Below are 17,102 nucleotides of genomic sequence, written 5' to 3' on the forward strand. Positions count from 1 at the left end.
TGCGCCACCATGCCCGGCTAATTTTTTCTATGTATTTTTAGTTGTCCGATTAATTTCTTTCTATTTTTAGTGGAAACGGGGTCTCGCTCTTGCTCAGGCTGATTTCGAACTCCTGAGCTCGAACAATCCGCCCTCCTCGGCCTCCCAGAATGCTAGGATTACAGGCGTGAGCCACCTCGCCCGGCCTAGTGACCTTTTAAATTGTGTGCCTCCCTCACCTCTTCCTGGTTCCAGCCCTGAAAGTCTAAATGGAACAGCGGGTTTTCCTTGAATAGCAACTCCCTGGTCTATCCACAGCTCACTGACCACATATCACATTATAGCACATGACTCTGTCTAGGAGTTCGTCTGTAATTTGCAATGGCCTTCTTGGGGCAGGAAGTGTCTGGTTCATGTCGTGACACCAAGCCCACGAACTCAACATGCAACTAAAGACAGAAAACCTCAGCAATGCACTCACACACTCACCCAGAATAACCTTCTCCAACCCTATGATCACTTCCACACCCCAAGTAACAACTACTTTGAATTTTGTGTTATTATTCTTATACATACGTTTACACCATAACTATATATGTATATGGGCCTAATCAATATATAGCAATGTTTTGAATGTTTGAAAATTAACATATAAGCTATCCTACTTTAAGTAGTCTTCTGTAACTTAATTGTTTTCCTTTGGCATTATGTTTACAAAGGCAATCCATGTTGATATACATGTTTCTAGTTTAAGGATCAGGAAACTTTTTCTATAAAGATCTAGATACTAAATGTTTGGGTCTTTGCAGGCCATGTGGCAGGGCTGAGTAGAGTAGTTTCAGGTTGCAACTCAGCCCTGTCATTGTAGCATGAAAGCAGTGATAGACGATACATAAATGGATGAGCATGGCTGTGTTCCGATAAAACTTTATTTACAAAAAGCCAGCAGTGAACAAAATTTGGCCTGCAGGCCATAACTGCCTGCCTCTTCATTCATTCTCATCCTTGATAACTCAATTTGTAATATAACAAAATGTCTGCACCTGTTCTCCTGTTAGTAAGTTCTCATTTGAGTGCTGACATTCAACATAACAAACTCTGTTGCTATGAACATCTCGTCTTTTCACATCGACATGGCTAAGATTGTCCAGCCTCTATACCTAGAAGTGGAATTGCTGGCCACAGGGCAGAAAATGCCAAATTGTTCAAGAGAGACTAGATCAATTTATCCTCCCACCGGCAGTGAATAAGAATTCCCACTGCTACACAATCTTGCCAACACTTCGCTACATCAGACTTTTCAATTTTTCCAATCTGATGTGTGAAATGGTACCTATTGAGGTGTTAATGTGCATTTCCTGATTGCTAGTTGGGTTGAGCATCTTTTCATGAGTTTGTTGCCCATTTGAATTCCTGAACATTTGTGGAGTTTTTTGTTTTTTATTTATTTCAATAGATTTAGGGGGTACAAATGACTTTTTGTTACATGGATGAATCGTACGGTGGTGAAGTCAGGACTTTTACTGTACTCATCACCTGTACAGTGTACATTGTACCCAATAGGTAATTTTTCATCCTTCACCTCCCTCCCAGCCTCCCTTCTTCTGAGTCTCCAGTGGCCACTATACCCCTCTGCATGACCATTCATACCTATTGCTTAGCTCCCACTTACAAATGAGAACATGTAGTATTTTTTTTCTGTTCCTGAGATACTACACACATATAGGACAATGGCCTCTAGTTCCATCCAAGTTGTTGCAAAACACATTTCATTCTCTTTCATGGTTCATTAGTATTCCATGGTGTGTGTGTGTGTGTGTGTGTGTATGTGTGTACCACATTTTATTTATCCGCTCATCAGTTGATAGGCACTTAGGTTGATTTCATATATTTGCAATTGTGAATTGTGCTGCGATAAACATATGAGTGTCGGTGCCCTTTTTATAAAATGATTTCTTTTCCTTTTGCCTATACATATATTTTTTTCTTTTGGAATGTTTTCCTTCTTCTAATTGATTTGAGGAAGCTCTTTACATATTCTGGATACTCTCTGCCAGTTTGCAAATTTCAACTCCAAGTATGTAGCGCGTCTTCAATTTTATGCTTTGACAAATAGTTTATTACATTAATGTAGTGAAACTTATCCTTTTCTCCTACGATTTGTGCTTTGTGACTTATTTAAGAAATCTTCCCTTTGAAGCCAGAGGACGTGGGTTCGAATCTCAGTTCTACACTTGCTAGTTGTGTGGCCTTAGGAAGATACCTGATATCCCAGTTTCCTCCTCTGTAGAATGGATACAATAATAGCATGTACTGCACAGGTAATGTTGAGGGTGTTTATAAAACAATTAGCACCGTGCCAAGCGTATCATCATTCTCTCCCTTCGATAGACCTCACATACACAGAGACCCCACGCAAGGACCCAAGAGGAAAGATGGGATACCTTGCTCTCTAGCAGGTCTGCGTTCTGCCGGAGTTCATTCCGTGACTTCTCTGATTTTTCTAGCTTCTGTCTCAGCGTCATCAGCTCCTCCTGCAAAAACAAACACTGTAACAGAAGCCATTCGGGACCAGCAATGTACAGCCTGCTTGTGTTCAGAGTGAGCAAAGTGTATGAAGTTTCAGATAGAGAAAATAAGTTTTTGTGAGCTATTGCACAGAATGGTGACTATGATAATAAATTGTATATTATTATAAATAATAATGCATTGCATCTTTCAAAATTGTTAAAAGAGCAGATTTTAAATGTTTTCACTACACACAAAAAAATAAGTCCGTGTGTGGAAAAAGTGATAGATTTGTCAATTAGGCTGGTTTAATCATTCCACATCGTAAACATATATCAGAACATCACATTGTACTACATAAATATATACCATTACTATTTGTCAACTTAAAAATAAAATTTAAAACAGAGTGGTTGGGAAATGGATTCAGCCAGCATATTTATGTTGGTACCCAGATGCTAAGTTCCTACAAAGCTTTATCTTTCATTGTTTCTGAATATCAGCGTCTCTGCTCACACAAATCTGGTCCAGCCCAGCCCAGTCTGGAAGGGGCTGAGTGCCAATCACCAGAAGGGCACCATTGCTCCATCTGAGACTGGGCACGCCTGCATGAGGACAGCGTGCTCAGCACTTCATCTTCCCAAGGGTTACTTTTCTGCCAGTGGCTCGATATATTTGGAATATCTCAGAGGAATATCTGGAAGGGGGCATCAGAGGATGCTGGGCTGTGCATTCTTAGATCAGAAATTTTCAGGGGTGGGGGTGCTGGGTCCCAGATGCAAGCACCAAGAAGTGGGTGGCAGGAGGGAGCAGCCACCAGGGCCCTTCCTGCTACGTGGACTGACCTCCTTGGCCCGGAGCTGCTCATTCCCGATGGTGGCACTCAGCAGGGGCCGGAGGGAACCAAGGAGCTGCCACCACGGCCAGTCCTTGACCGCCAGGAACACAGCCACATTCTTCTGGATGCACTGAGCAGCCAGTCGGCGAATCTGCAGCGGAAAGAGAATGGGGACTGGAGGGGGTCCTTCCCGACTCTAGTGAGGAGGAAGGAAGGGCAGGAGGGAGAGGGTAGCAGAGGGGCTGGAGGAAGTGGGTTTATATCCTGGTGGAAGGGACTGGATAACTTTAAAGAAAAAAGCTTCCTTTCATGGCGCCCTTTTGATATGTTGGGCTCTCTGTATCAGGCATTATGCCATAACTTATTCCTGCATGATCAAATAATAATAGTAATAACAACAATGATAATAATAGGAGAAGATACTGTTCAATAGGGTAGCATCTTACATGGGGATTTAGGTTTAAAAGTCACCATGCTAGGCAAAAATTATCCTTGAAAAATCCCCAAAATTGCCCACAAGGAACAATGTCCAAGATTATGTTGTTCGCTTATAGTGAGGGACAGATTTTGTTAAGTGTATTTAAACACTAATTCCATGCTTCTCAAACTTGAGTGTGCACCAGAGTCCCCTGGAGGGCTTGTTAAAACACAGATTGCTGGACTGCACCCCCAGGGGTTCTGATTCAGCCAGTCTGGGACGGGGCCCTGAGAATGTGCATTTCTAACAAATCCCAGGGGATGCTAAGGCTGCTGCTCTGGGGACTGCACTTGGAGAAGCACTGACCTATTCCTTCTTATCACAGGTCGGGCCCAGGCCCACACTGACAGAGACAGATGCTTTTCTCGCATCCCCGTAATCATAGCCAAGCCTGTGCAGCTGGTATGCTGCTTCCTGAATGCCAGGTCCTGCCCCGAGCATCTTGCAAACCTCAACTCAGTTCTCACCACAGTCCTAGGAGGGTAAGTGTTGTTACCACATCTCCATTTTACAGATGTGGAAACTGAGGTGCAGAGAGGTAAAGTCACATATCCAGTGTCATCTAGCTTCTTGATGGCAGAGCAGGTTTGAACCCTTGCAGCCAAGCTGTAGAGCCCAGACTCTTAACCCCTATTCCAAATCAGCCCAAGACATAAGCTAGTTGAGTGCAGAAGGCCAGTGGGGTTTCCCACAATAGTTTCATTATTTATGTTCTCACCTTTTTCTGTTTTTGCCAAGTGCATGTACTTGAGTTCACATAAACTAAAGGCACATGTAATGAGACTCCACTCTAATAGTAGTAGTAATTAAGAATAACAATACTAAAGCATAACATCTAGGATTTATTGAGCAGTTACTATGTGCCATGCACTGTATTAAGTGCATATTATCTCATCTCACCTTCACTCAGCTACTAAGAGGGAGAAGTGGGATTCAAACATATACATTATTTGTCCCCAGAGCCATGCAGTCCATTGTTCAGGCTACAGAGAGAAAATTCAGTCTCCAGAGATCTCTGAAGATGATGACTCAGCATGGCTCAGGACCATGTGATCGACTTGGTCTTTGGTCCCTGAGACCTCAGTGGCCAGGACCTGTGCATGTCCTGTCTGCTGACCCACAAAAGTGAATTCCTCCAGAAATGGGACAGGTTGAAATCATGAATCAGCCCAGGAGGGCTTGGACAACCTCATGGATACCTAGTGCAAGAAAAACGTCCTCAATAATTTGATGTCAATGTCCCATAAACAATCATAACATCTTGCGAAGCGTCACTTAGGAGTCTCGCTACTCAGGTTAGGTCCTTGGACTGGCAGCATTAGCATCATCCTGGGAGGCGTGCAGACCCCTCGCTCACTCCGACCCGCTGGGTCAGGATCTGCGTGCTCACAGTATGTAGTACCTTCAGCTTCTTGAATTCCTGGCGAGACAGAAAGCCCTTGCAAGCCGCCTGGAAGAGAACGATGCTCTGAGACATCAGCTTCTCTCGCTGCTTCTCAAGCTTGGAGACCACACCTGCCTTGAGGAAAACCTGGGAGGAAGGAAGGTCATAGGTGACTCCTTTGCTGAAACAGGGTGTCTGGAATGGGAGGTGCTTGCAACTCAGACCCCGGTTCTCTTACATCCACCCACCATATTGGCTGGCAGCTGCCTCTTCATGATGGTCGAAATGATCAATGCATTCTGTCTCCTGAGGGCTCCCTTTTCCCCTCCCCCAGCCCCCAGAGACTCAGCGTGGTCCACGCACCAGCAGCATCAGTGCTGCCTGGGAGCCTGGTAGAAGTGCAGAATCTCAGACCTCCCTCCGGACCTGCCGAATCAGAAGCCGCATGTTAACGTGATACCCAGGGAACTCGTGTGCACATCGGTTTGAGAACCACAGCTGGGACGGATGTGCCTGCACGTTCCTGTGCACCAGAGTCACCCAGGAAGTATAGTAAATGCAGATTCCCAGGACTCACCCCAGGAAAGGTTGGATCGTGGGTTTGGGGGCGAGGCCTGGGGATCTGCATTTTCCGATAGACACCACCACTGATCTGAGAGAAGTGGCGGCCTAGAGACACCTCCGTCCAGCCTTGCAAGGAAGGGCAGAGACCGTGGGGGAAGTGAGGGCGGCCCGCCTTGGTCTGGAGAGCACGGGGCTGGGTTGGTGCCACCCATGGCGGCGCTCAGGCATCTAGCGGAAAACAGCCCTCGGTACACGATTTCTGGCCGCAGCTCATCAATAATGGATGACGCCCTCTGCAGCACTCTGATCAGTGCCTCCGCGGCACCCCACGGAGCCGCCTTCTCCTAGACTGCAGGGAACGGGAGCGAGGAAGCCAGGACCCCAGGACCGACTGTCAGCAAAAGATTAAAGCAGAGAGTCCTGGAGGTCTGAGTTAAAGGATTTTCTGAAAGAACCTGAAGTTTTGGGATCAGGCCTGCTCCAGCCGATGTGGTAGGTGGGGTAGCTACAGTTTGGTGTGGCATTTCCTCACCTTCCCAGAGGCACAGGAAACATCCTCTCGTGGTGGGATTCGAGTCCGTGCCAGGAAAGGAGTCGTGCCTCTAATGCCCTTACGCTACTTATCTCTAAAAACAACCCTGTGCGTTTCTCTGTCACAGGTGGCTTATAACCCCAAAGGTGTCAATTTCTCCGGGACACCGAAGAGATCTGTCTTAAGCGGTGGCGTTATTGATTGATGTCTAACATTTATGGAGCGCTTGCTGTGTTCTGCAACCGCACTGAACCGCCCTGAACCACCCGTCGATATGCAGATAAGGTGATTTACATGCACATCCTACGTGGTAGTGTTGATCCTCTTATTTCAGGGAGGGATAAACTAAGTCTAAAAAAGGCATTTGCCCACCATCCTCCACTAGCAAGTGGCAATACCAGGATTTCTTTTTCCCTATCTGACTCCAGCCAAGACTACAATTATCACTGAATGTAATTAACATTTGTGTGGCATCTACATTTTTCAAAGCCCTTTCTCCTACGTCCCATTTTAATATTCAAAGCAGCCCCATGAGGAATCGTTGGCTCAGGTAGGTTACGTAATCGATTCAAGTTCACACAGCCGGTTAGCAACAAAGCCAAGACTTGAACCCAGAACGTGGGTTCGTCTCCTGCGCCCGTTCTCAGCATCAACAGGAGGCTTCCTTTTCTCATCGTTATGACGCAAACACCAGAAGCTGGAGGCTCAATTGCAATTCGATACCAGGTGGAACAAAGTCTCTCGATCGATTCTCCGTTGCCCTAAACCTATTTTCGGTAATGGAGACTATTCCACCTATCAATCGGGCACTGAACCTCTTCTCGAGGGGAAAATAAAAATTAGCACCACCAATCAGTGCTAACTCTGTTTTGCAACACTCCCTGCTTTGGAGAACATTTCCTCTCTGCCAGGGCCGGCCACCGAGACAATTAGTCTCATCGAAATAAAGACACGACTGACTCATTACCTATCAGATTGCCTCAATAATGACTGTATTAATTTCACAAGCTAGTGAGTCTCAAAGGCTGCTATAAAAAAAAAAAAAAAATCAATGACCAAAGTGATGACAGGACCAGTTCGTATATTACAATAGGCGGCAGACACTGCCAAAACCGCCATTGATTAAGTATGAAGCTTTCATTAAAAAGATAATCGGAAACCACCATACACAGGGTGGGAGTAAGTCATCGCCTCTGCGGAACCTTATCTTGATTTTTTTTTTTTTTTTTTTTTTTTTGCCTTTTAAGAGCATATTGCCGACCAGAAGGCCCATTGCATGTGGAATCACACCTTTTTCATAAGTGCTACAGCCCTCAGCACAAGCCCTGATAAGGCGCCAGGGGCTGAAAAATCACAAAGAAAAATCTAAATTATTCGCTTTTCATGGATCCAGCTGCTTATCGGACACAAACAGAGTGTAACATCGCCAAACCCCCTGCCTCCAAGGAATCCATAGGGGCCACTACTATGTAAGCTGATTTTCCTCTAAAAATTCTGGAGGCCAAGTTTTTTAAAATTCTGATATGGAGATAGCTCCCATATCTGCTAAGGCCGAGGAATTAGCTCCTCCCCTCCTAGTAGTTTCCCAGATTAGAGAAGTTTAATTCTTTAAACATTAAAATGTCATCCTATTTGATAAGCTTCTTGCCCCAGTGTCAAATGTATTCAGCAAGTAGTGACAGCCAGCCCCTGTCATATGACAATTTACTGATTCCTAAAGTCATCTTGGGAGGGAGAAAGTGGTGACTCTATTTTACAGGTGGAGTAACTGAGGCCAAATCCTTCAATGCATAAGATGTTGTATCTGCCCTTAAATTATCTCAATCTATTCCCAGCCTGGTTTCTGAAAGGATACATTGATCTTGATTTGCTCTTAACAGTTTCTTAGTGAACACCAAGCATTATTCAATCATGTTTTATTCCTGAGATGTTTAGGCTTACAGACCTCTTGCTCCTGCCTCCGCAAAACTATAACAACCTTCTCCTGTTTTCTCCCTTGCTCTGCAATAGCTGCTAGGATCTAAAGGACTGGCTTTTGCATTCACGAAATGACTGAGTAATTATCGAGACCAGTGATTCTCAGACTTGAGTGTACGTTGGAATCACCCAGAGGGCACGTGACCACACAGACCCCTGGGCTCCACCCAGAGTTTCTGATTCATTAGTCTTGGGTGAGCCTAAGAATTCGTGTTTCTAGCAAGCTCTCCAGTGACACTGATGCTGCTGGTCCAGGGACCATACTTTGAGAACTGCTGTTCTAGAAGGATGAAGTGCCTAGAGCTGAAGAACAACCCCCCTGACTTAGGACCATCAAGACCTGTGTGTAAAGAATGTGTTATATAGAGCCATGTGCCACATAAGGACATTTCTGTCAACAACAGACCACAGACCCGATAGTAGTCCCATAGGATTATAACGCCATATTTTTACTATTCCTTTTCTACATTTGTTTAGATACACAAATACTTACCATTGTGTTACAGATGCCTACAGTATTCAGGACAGGAATGTGCTGTACAGATTTGCAGCCTTGGAGCAATAGGCCAGACCATATAGCTTAGGCACATAGTAGGCCATCCCATCTAGGTTTGGGTAAGTGCACTCTACGATGTTCATGCAACGAAACTGTCTAATGATAATTTCTCAGAACATATCCCCATCATTAAGTGACCCACGACTGCATCGCCATTAATGAACAATATACCCACGGCACATAGAAAAGCCCCTGGGATTTGGACATATAGGGGTTTGCATGGAGTCTGTACCCTCAGTTATCTGTGAGATCTGAAAAGAGGCTTATTTTCCAGAGGTACGGCTTCCTGGTCAGTAAATCAGGATCATGCTTATTATCTCACAGAAGACTGTCGGGAACAAAGAAGAAAACGTGCGGTTGCCGAGCACAGTACCTGGCTCGTGGTGGGAGCCCAGGGACTCACAGGTTTATTCTCTCTATTGAAAAAGTCAGCAAAGGCCCAGGTGCTGCAACTCCTACCTAGCAGGAGAAATCGGGTTGAGACCACAGTAGACTAATGACACCTTATCAACACCAAGAGGCCAGTGGGGGGGTACCAGTGCGGATGTGCAGCCAGTGTAAACGGCTGTGAGCTCTCCGACAAAAGGGCGGCTTTCAGGGGCACATGATGGCGCAGGCTCCATGAAGTACAAATTGCCAAGAATGCCACCATGGTGGGCTTCTGGGGAGTAGGACCCTTCCCAGCACCTCACATAGCACCTCGAGGTGGAAGGCAACTGGCAAAGGTTTATTGGATGTCGTTAATCAACCAGTAGATAACTAGGTGAGGGGATGGACAGAGCAATTTTTCCTTTTGTCTGTTCCCTCTCCAATTTGGGTCTCTAAACTGTGTCCCTTTTTCCCTGCCCACCACTTGATCCTTGAGTTTAAAATCTCTGTGCCCCACCTCCCAAACTAGAACCCAGGGACACTAGCTCCAGGAGATGGTAAGGAGCATTCCACAGAGACAAAAGGCTGGGGGTTCCATGGTCAAATAGGTTGCGAAGCTCTAGGTACCACGTTTCCCTTCTTGAAAACTTTCAGCCTAATACAAGCCTATTGGGGAAGTGTGAAAATTCCACTCTAAACATTTAAGCATTATTTGGAAGAGTTTTTGGCTCAACAGCAGTTTGGGAAAAGCTATTTTTCTCTGCTCGAATAATCAAGTGCCTTCTCAAGGCCCTTCTTTCTTTTCACTTCCTGCTGTCAGTTGGCTAGGACTGTAGCAGCGTTACAGCTGGTTGCAAAGTAGGAGTTCAAAGGCTCTGAATGAGGATGAGTGTTTCTTCCCAGGTTGTATGGCAGCTCCTTTTGAGGCTCAGAAGTTCCTATTAAGGACCAGAGTGTTCATTCTCCCAAAGCCCTGATGTCCCTGAGAATGTAACCTCTAACCAATGATATTTCTCAATGTTATTTCCATCCATATGATGACAGTTTGTCTTCATGACCTTGTAAGATAGGCGGGGCAGAAAACATTAGCTTTGTTTTTAGTTTGGAAAAAGGAGACCACAGGGATAATGGACAATTGAGGCAGGACAAGAATTAGGTCACATCTGGGTGCGCGATGTGATGGGCAGAATGCGGTAAGAAAGAAACTCCACTCACTTGGCTGTGCCCCATGGCTACCGCCTTCTTCTCCAGGTCCAGGGTCTGCAGGAGCTCCTCCACGGCCTGCGGGTGGGAGGAAAGAAGTCAGGAGGAGAAGGTGAGCAGCAGGTAGGAGATACCTAGAGGGCAAGGTCAGGCTAGCTGAAGGGCTGATGCACCAGGAGCAAGGATGACCCCACATGTCTGTAAGCTTTGGCAAGTGCAAAAGGGGAGCATGTACTGAGCACCTACTGTGTGCCACCCATTCCGCTGGGACTGTCACAGACGCCAATTTGTTTCATCCTTTCAGCAACCTTAGGTGGGTCGTCATGCTACTATGCCCATTTTACAGAGCAGAAAACTGAAGGTACAAAATATTATTATTATAATATAATATCAAGGATGCAGCTTCTATGGAAAAGAGTATGGCAGTTCCTCACAAATCACAGACGGAAGTACTATGTGATCCAGCAATTCCACTTCTGTGTATAAATCCAAAAGAATTGAAAACAGAGTCCTGAAGGGAAATTTATACATTTGTGTTCATAGCAGCGTCATTCGCAATAGACAAAAGGCGAAAACAACCCAGGGATGGATGGATAAACAATATGTAGCATGAACACACAACGTAATATGGAAAGGAAGGAAATTCTGACCCAAGCTACAACTTGTACGAACCTTAAAGGCACTATGCTAAGTGAAATAAGCCAATCACAAAAGGACAGATACTGTAAGTTTCCACTTCTATTAGGTACCTAGAGTAGCCAAATTCAGAGACAGGAAGTAGAATGGTGATGGCTGGGGGTTGAGGATGGGGGAAATAGAGAGTTGTTGTCTAATGGGTACAGAGTTTCGGTTTTGCAAGAGAGAAAGAGTTATGGAGATGGATGGTGGTGACAGTTGCATCACACTGTGAAAGTACTTAATGCACTGAACTGCACATCTTACAACGGTTAAGATGGTAACTTTTACATTATGTATATTTTACTGCACACACACACACACACACCCAAAACAAAACCCTAGGTGAAGGTATTTTTCCAAGATGACAAGGTTACACACAGGGCAAGAGGCAGATTCCGATCAAGATCTGGCTACATCTATGTCTTGAACTGCTCCAATTGCCTAGAATGGCTCCAGAGGACTCAGGGCACTAAGAAATTCACGTGCTATGTCACTAAGTCAACCTGTGACAGCCTCCCCAGCACTCTGTGCTTCACTCATCATACTAGCCAGAGACGACCTCACTCTCATGCATATGTGCTAAATAAATGATGTGGGCATTCACCTTGTCTGCCTGACCTAGAGCCTGTGTTTACCTCTTACTCTCTTATTTCCTCCACTGCACCAGAGTACTGTTCTGTGCATACAATAGGAGCTCAACAAATACTGTGACTGAATGAAGGAATACCTAAACAAGGGAGATCCAATGAGAGGGAAAAGCAGCCCCATGAGGAAGAAATAATTACACTCAAAGAGATTTCTAGATGCAGCATAGACCACATCACCAGCCATATAATGGAGTCTTCCTCTTGTAAATTGTCACACAGGCGTTGAAACAACCCTGCCAGGGATTTGCACCCTCAGACAAATACAGGTCATGTCTGGTTCCCCTGTGACTGCCAATTTCCCTCCCACTCCACCCTCGCAGCACCCCTCATTGCTCTTCCATTCGCTGAAAATAAGAAAGTCTATTTTCAGAATTAACTGTCAGAAAAGTAATTGCAATGCTCAAGAAGCAAAAGGTATTATGAGACTGGAATAATTTAGAGGATGAGTTTCAATCCATAGGTCAATGGCATCACAGAGAACTTCCTAAGATGCCAAAAAAAAAATTGCTTATTAAAAGTCTAGTCCCAAACTGCAATCAGGAAAGAAGCTTCATCTTCTGACCTCCTGGAAGAACGTTCCATGATACCCTTCCAAAATTTCAGCGGTTTCACTTATTACATTTTAGCCACAAATGTTCCAAGGGAGCTGTAGGGGAAGGAAATGCATAAAACCAATATATCTAAAATACAACATCTTTTCTCTCTGCACAAGAAGAAAACAATAAAAATTGGCTGAAAAAGAGACATATAGATAAACAAATGAAATATATGGCCAACGATATTTTTCTAAATCTGTTTCAGAGGTAAAAACTAGGGTAGATTTTATGGGGGAAAATATCAGGATCTGGAGTTAGAGCCACCTGGGTTCAGATCTGGGTTTTATCACTCATGAACTGTGTGACATTGGGCAAGTGTTTTACTCTGAATCTCAGACTCCTTCCCAAAAGATGGGGTCAAAAATAACACTTATTGCAGAAGATTCTGAGGTTGTGCTTATGGAGGACTTTTAGGAAGGGCAGGTAGTAAGCGCTCGATAAACATTAGGAGCTATTCCACCCCATAATCACCTCTGTTCTGGTCAAAACCTGGTAAATAGGTTGCAGCACATGGATGAAGGCTTCCATTTCCTGGATACACCATGAACACTCCCAAAGCACACACTCAACCACCACCATAGCTGGGGATCCTTCTCCACCTCCATGTGTCCTTAGAATCCCTTAGATGTCTGTGTAGCCAAGACTACTAGCTTGAACATACATATTGTGTTCTGTTGACCTCATTGTACAGATGAGAGAGCTTAAGGGCAAACGGTGGCATGAGCCGGGGCGTGCGGGCGTTCAGCTGTACTTCTGATGCTCTTCCTCACCTGCAAAGTGGGGAGAATAAACCTTCCCCAGACCACAGCAATGGGGAGCATTAACTGAGAACATATGAAAAGGACTTTGCAAATGACTTTTCACTTAATTGCTACCACTGTTATTCTTATTAATATTACTATTAGATTGAATCATACGAAATTGCAAATATTTAGAGCAAATATCAATCATCTCATTTGGTTCAACATAATGTAATCATTGTCCAACAGCCACTTGGTGAGAAAAGACATGGCAAGAACCCAAGTGACTGTAGCAAAGTTTTCCTTGTCCCACGTCTTTATGGAATCATCTCTTTTGTGTGTCAGAATTGTCTGGGTCATTGAAGCTTATCCACCTCATCATGAAATTCTGTGGGGGTTTTTTTGTGTGTGCGTGAGTCAAATGTTGGCCATTTTCCTCCCAGAAAACGTTTTCAGCCTGGTTTTGAGTCTGAGCTGTGTTCTAACTGATTTACATATGATAACTCACTTTGCTTCCAATACTCAGCCTCAGGTACTATTTCATCCCCATTTTACAGACAGAGAAAGTGAGGCCCAGTACAATGAAATGGCCGGGCAAAGCTCACTCTTATAGGAACTGATGGAGGGGGATCCAAAGCCAAGGAATCAGCTCCCAAGCTTTTCTCCATCCACCAGTGCTGGGACCCGGTTCAGATCCACCATTCCCTGGCCGTGTGACCCTGAGCAAGCCCCTCCTCCTCTCTGGTCTTCAGTTTCCTTTTCTAGAATATGGATTAATCACGTCTGTCCTACAGGGACATAGTGGGGGTTTAATGAGGTCATAAAGGTGGCACGTAAGAGTAAGACTTGTGGAATGGTGGAGCAAGGAGCTTAATGAGTCTCCTCCCCTCCCTCCAAAAAAATAATAAACATCAATAAAATTTTCAAAAACAGCAACTTCCATACTCTGGAAATTGAATGAAGGGATACAGAAAATTGACAGGTATTTATTCAAGAAAAACTACTGAACCTCAGGTAGGAACAGTGGGAGTCTGTGGCCATCTTTATTAGGGCTTTCCCGCGCCCACCCCGGCCATGGTGGGGTCACTGCCATGGTCTTTCTGGAGTCAGGCAAGCTGTGAAAGCCAGCAGCGTTGCTGCCGGGAGGGGCTCACCTAAGTGGAGGAAAGCATGGAAAAACCCCACACTCGGAGAGTTGTCAGAAACGATAGCAGTCTTGGCAACAAATGAAAGAGGAAGGCCAAAGGCTGAGGTTGTCGTCCTGATGGAGGCGCACTCTGGACCGTGGATAAGTCAGAAATTTAACAAGGAGACCTGGGAAATGGGACAATCACAATGGGCTTGATAAACGCCCATATACTCCTGGCTCAAGACTGAACACAGTAACGAGAGGGACCACAGAGGGCCCCTAGCTATCGACACACCCATATCTGAACATGAGGCCATGTGCACAGGCAGGAAACACGTGAAAGGGCCAGACCGAATGTCAAGGCTGAAGCAGAATTGCAAACTGCCTGAATATTGCGCATGTTTCCAACCCACACACAGATTAGTCGGAAGAAAGTGAAAGCCTCACAGATTCAAGATGTTTGATAACCACCTCTGCTGATCACTAAGGTATGCTGACACAGAGGCAACCCCTGGGAAGCCAGGTTTTAAAATAAAAACCCAAAGTTTTAAAAACTGGGCGAGATACCAGTGGTCCCACACCATAGAGGAGACAGATTCCATAATTCCAGTCAAGACAAGTTATTAAATGGTTAAGAAAAGATCAGAATCTAGAGTTGCTATCCTATATCATCTAAGATGTCCAGTTTTTAACAAAAATTACAGGATATGCAAAAACACTAGAATTATGATTTAAACTCAGGGTGGGGGAAAGCAGTCAGTAGAAATTGTCTTTGTGGGTTCAGAATTTGGAATTAGCAAAGACTTCAAAGCAGTTACTGTAAATATATTCAAAGAACTAAAGGACACAATGCTTAATGAATTAAAGGACAGTATAATAATAATGATTCATGAGCTACAAAACATCAATAAAGAAACAGAAATGACTAAAAAAGATCCAAATGATTTTTTTTTCATTTGAAAAATAAATTGAATGAAATGATAAGTTTGCTAAAGGAGCTCAATGGCTGATCTGAGATGACAGATTAAAGAGTCGGTAAACTTGAAGATAGATCGACAGAAGTTAGAAGTTATCCAATTTGAAGAACAGAGAGAAATAGGAACAAAGAAAAATAAATGGAGCCTCAGAGACACGCATGGTAACATTAAGCATGCCAACATACGCATAATGAGAGTCTCAAAAGGAGAGGAGAAAGAAAGGGATGGAAAAAATATCAGAAGTGGTGGCAAGAAACTTCCCAAACTTGACCTCCCTAAAATTAATCTATGCATCCAAGGAGGACAATGAATTCCAAACACAAAGGACAATGACCAAACACAAAGAAGCCACCCCAAGATTCATCACAGTCAAACTTGAAAATCTTGAAAGCAGAAAGAGAATAACTTTTTATGCAGAAGAAAACATCAAAACAATGGCTGACTCATTGGCAGAACCAATGAAGTCCAGAATGCGGTGGGATTACATATTAGAAGTTCAAGACCAGCCTGGGAGAGACCCCATCTCTACAAAAGCTAGAAAAATTAGCTGGGCATGGTGGTGCATGCCTGCAGTCCCAGGTACTCGGGAGGCTGAGGCAGGAGGATTGCTTGAGTCCAGGAATTTGAGGTTGCTGTGAGCTACGATGACCTCACTGCACTCCAGCTGGGACAACAGACAGAGACTCTGTTTCAAAAAAAAAGCGCCGGAAGGAAAAAACAAACCTGTCAATCAAAAATTCTATATCTGGTAAAACTATTCTTCAAAACCAAAGGTCAAATAAAGACTTTCCCAGGCAAACAAAGACTGAGAGAACTTATTGCTCTCAGGCCTGGCTTACTTCCTCACTTATATGAAAAGAAGTCCTTCAGGATGAAAGAAATGATACGAGAGGTAATTCAAATCCTTAAAGAACTAAATAGTACAGTAAAATATAAATACATAGGTAAATATAAAGGTCTATATAAATATATTTTTCTCTTCTCTTCCCTTAATTAATTTAAAAGATGTAACATTAAATAAAAGAAAATTATAAAGCTATGTTGTTGAGTTTAAACATATATAGATGTGATATACAATCATTCCTTGGTATTCATAGGGAATTTGTTCCAGAACCCCCCAAGGATACCAAAATCTATGGATTCTCAAGCCCCTTATATAAAGTGGCATAGTATAATATTTGCATATAAACTATGCATATCCTCCTGTATATTTTAAATCATCTCTAGATTACTTATAATACCTACTACAATGTAAATGCCATGTAAATAATTGTTGTACTGTATTGTTTAACACATTAACTGCCATGTAAGTTGTATTTAACTCATACTAGTTTTGAGCCCAGGGCCTCATGAAGCATATGTAATTCACACGTCTCTTTACCTTGGGAGACATGTGGTGTGCAGGCAACTCATGCTGCCATGCTGTAGCATACATGCTACATGTTGGGTGGTCCCTCTGAGCAAAACCCTGCAGTTGGTTCATGAAAATTTTACTTGTTGATGTTCTTATTGTTACCATTAACACTGACAATTTAACTGCATATAACTCATGCACAGAAAACAATAAAAAATAAAAAAAATTTTCATTAAATTCAAAAGGGTCATTTCGTTTTTTAAGTTTTTATTTCATTTTCATAATAAAACACAGTGGCCCCAAAGGAAAAAAAAATTTTTTTCTAGTGTGGCAGTCAATGTGTTAAGGAACAATTACAAGAAAAGAGCCTCTGCATGCTCTATACAAATACAACCATTCATTTTTTCCCAATATTTTCAATCAGCAGTACATCCACTTTTTTTTCATATTTTCAATCAGTGGTTAGTTGACTCTGCAGGTGTGGACCTCACAGATACACACAGAGTCAACCGTGTGTTACAATAATATCACTAAAGTGAGAGGAGGAAATGGAGCTATATTAGAGCACAGATTTTATGTTTTACCAGAATTAA

General features: G+C 43.6%; 1 protein-coding gene across 1 annotated transcript in view; it reads right to left on the reverse strand.

Annotated features, from left to right (window-relative positions):
• Positions 1 to 17,102, reverse strand: part of MYO18B (myosin XVIIIB) — a 236,673-nt gene that overhangs the window by 134,111 nt on the left and 85,460 nt on the right. Inside the window, exons 21-24 of the mRNA XM_012644105.1 lie at positions 10,401 to 10,466; positions 5,206 to 5,334; positions 3,333 to 3,476; positions 2,424 to 2,513 (exon numbers count right to left, since the gene is read on the reverse strand). Coding sequence (XP_012499559.1) covers positions 2,424 to 2,513; positions 3,333 to 3,476; positions 5,206 to 5,334; positions 10,401 to 10,466 — 429 coding nt within the window. The remainder of the gene's footprint in view (positions 1 to 2,423; positions 2,514 to 3,332; positions 3,477 to 5,205; positions 5,335 to 10,400; positions 10,467 to 17,102) is intronic.

Source organism: Propithecus coquereli, unplaced genomic scaffold (assembly GCF_000956105.1).
Source record: "Propithecus coquereli isolate 6110/MARCELLA unplaced genomic scaffold, Pcoq_1.0 Scaffold206, whole genome shotgun sequence".
NCBI classification, from domain to species: domain Eukaryota; kingdom Metazoa; phylum Chordata; class Mammalia; order Primates; family Indriidae; genus Propithecus; species Propithecus coquereli.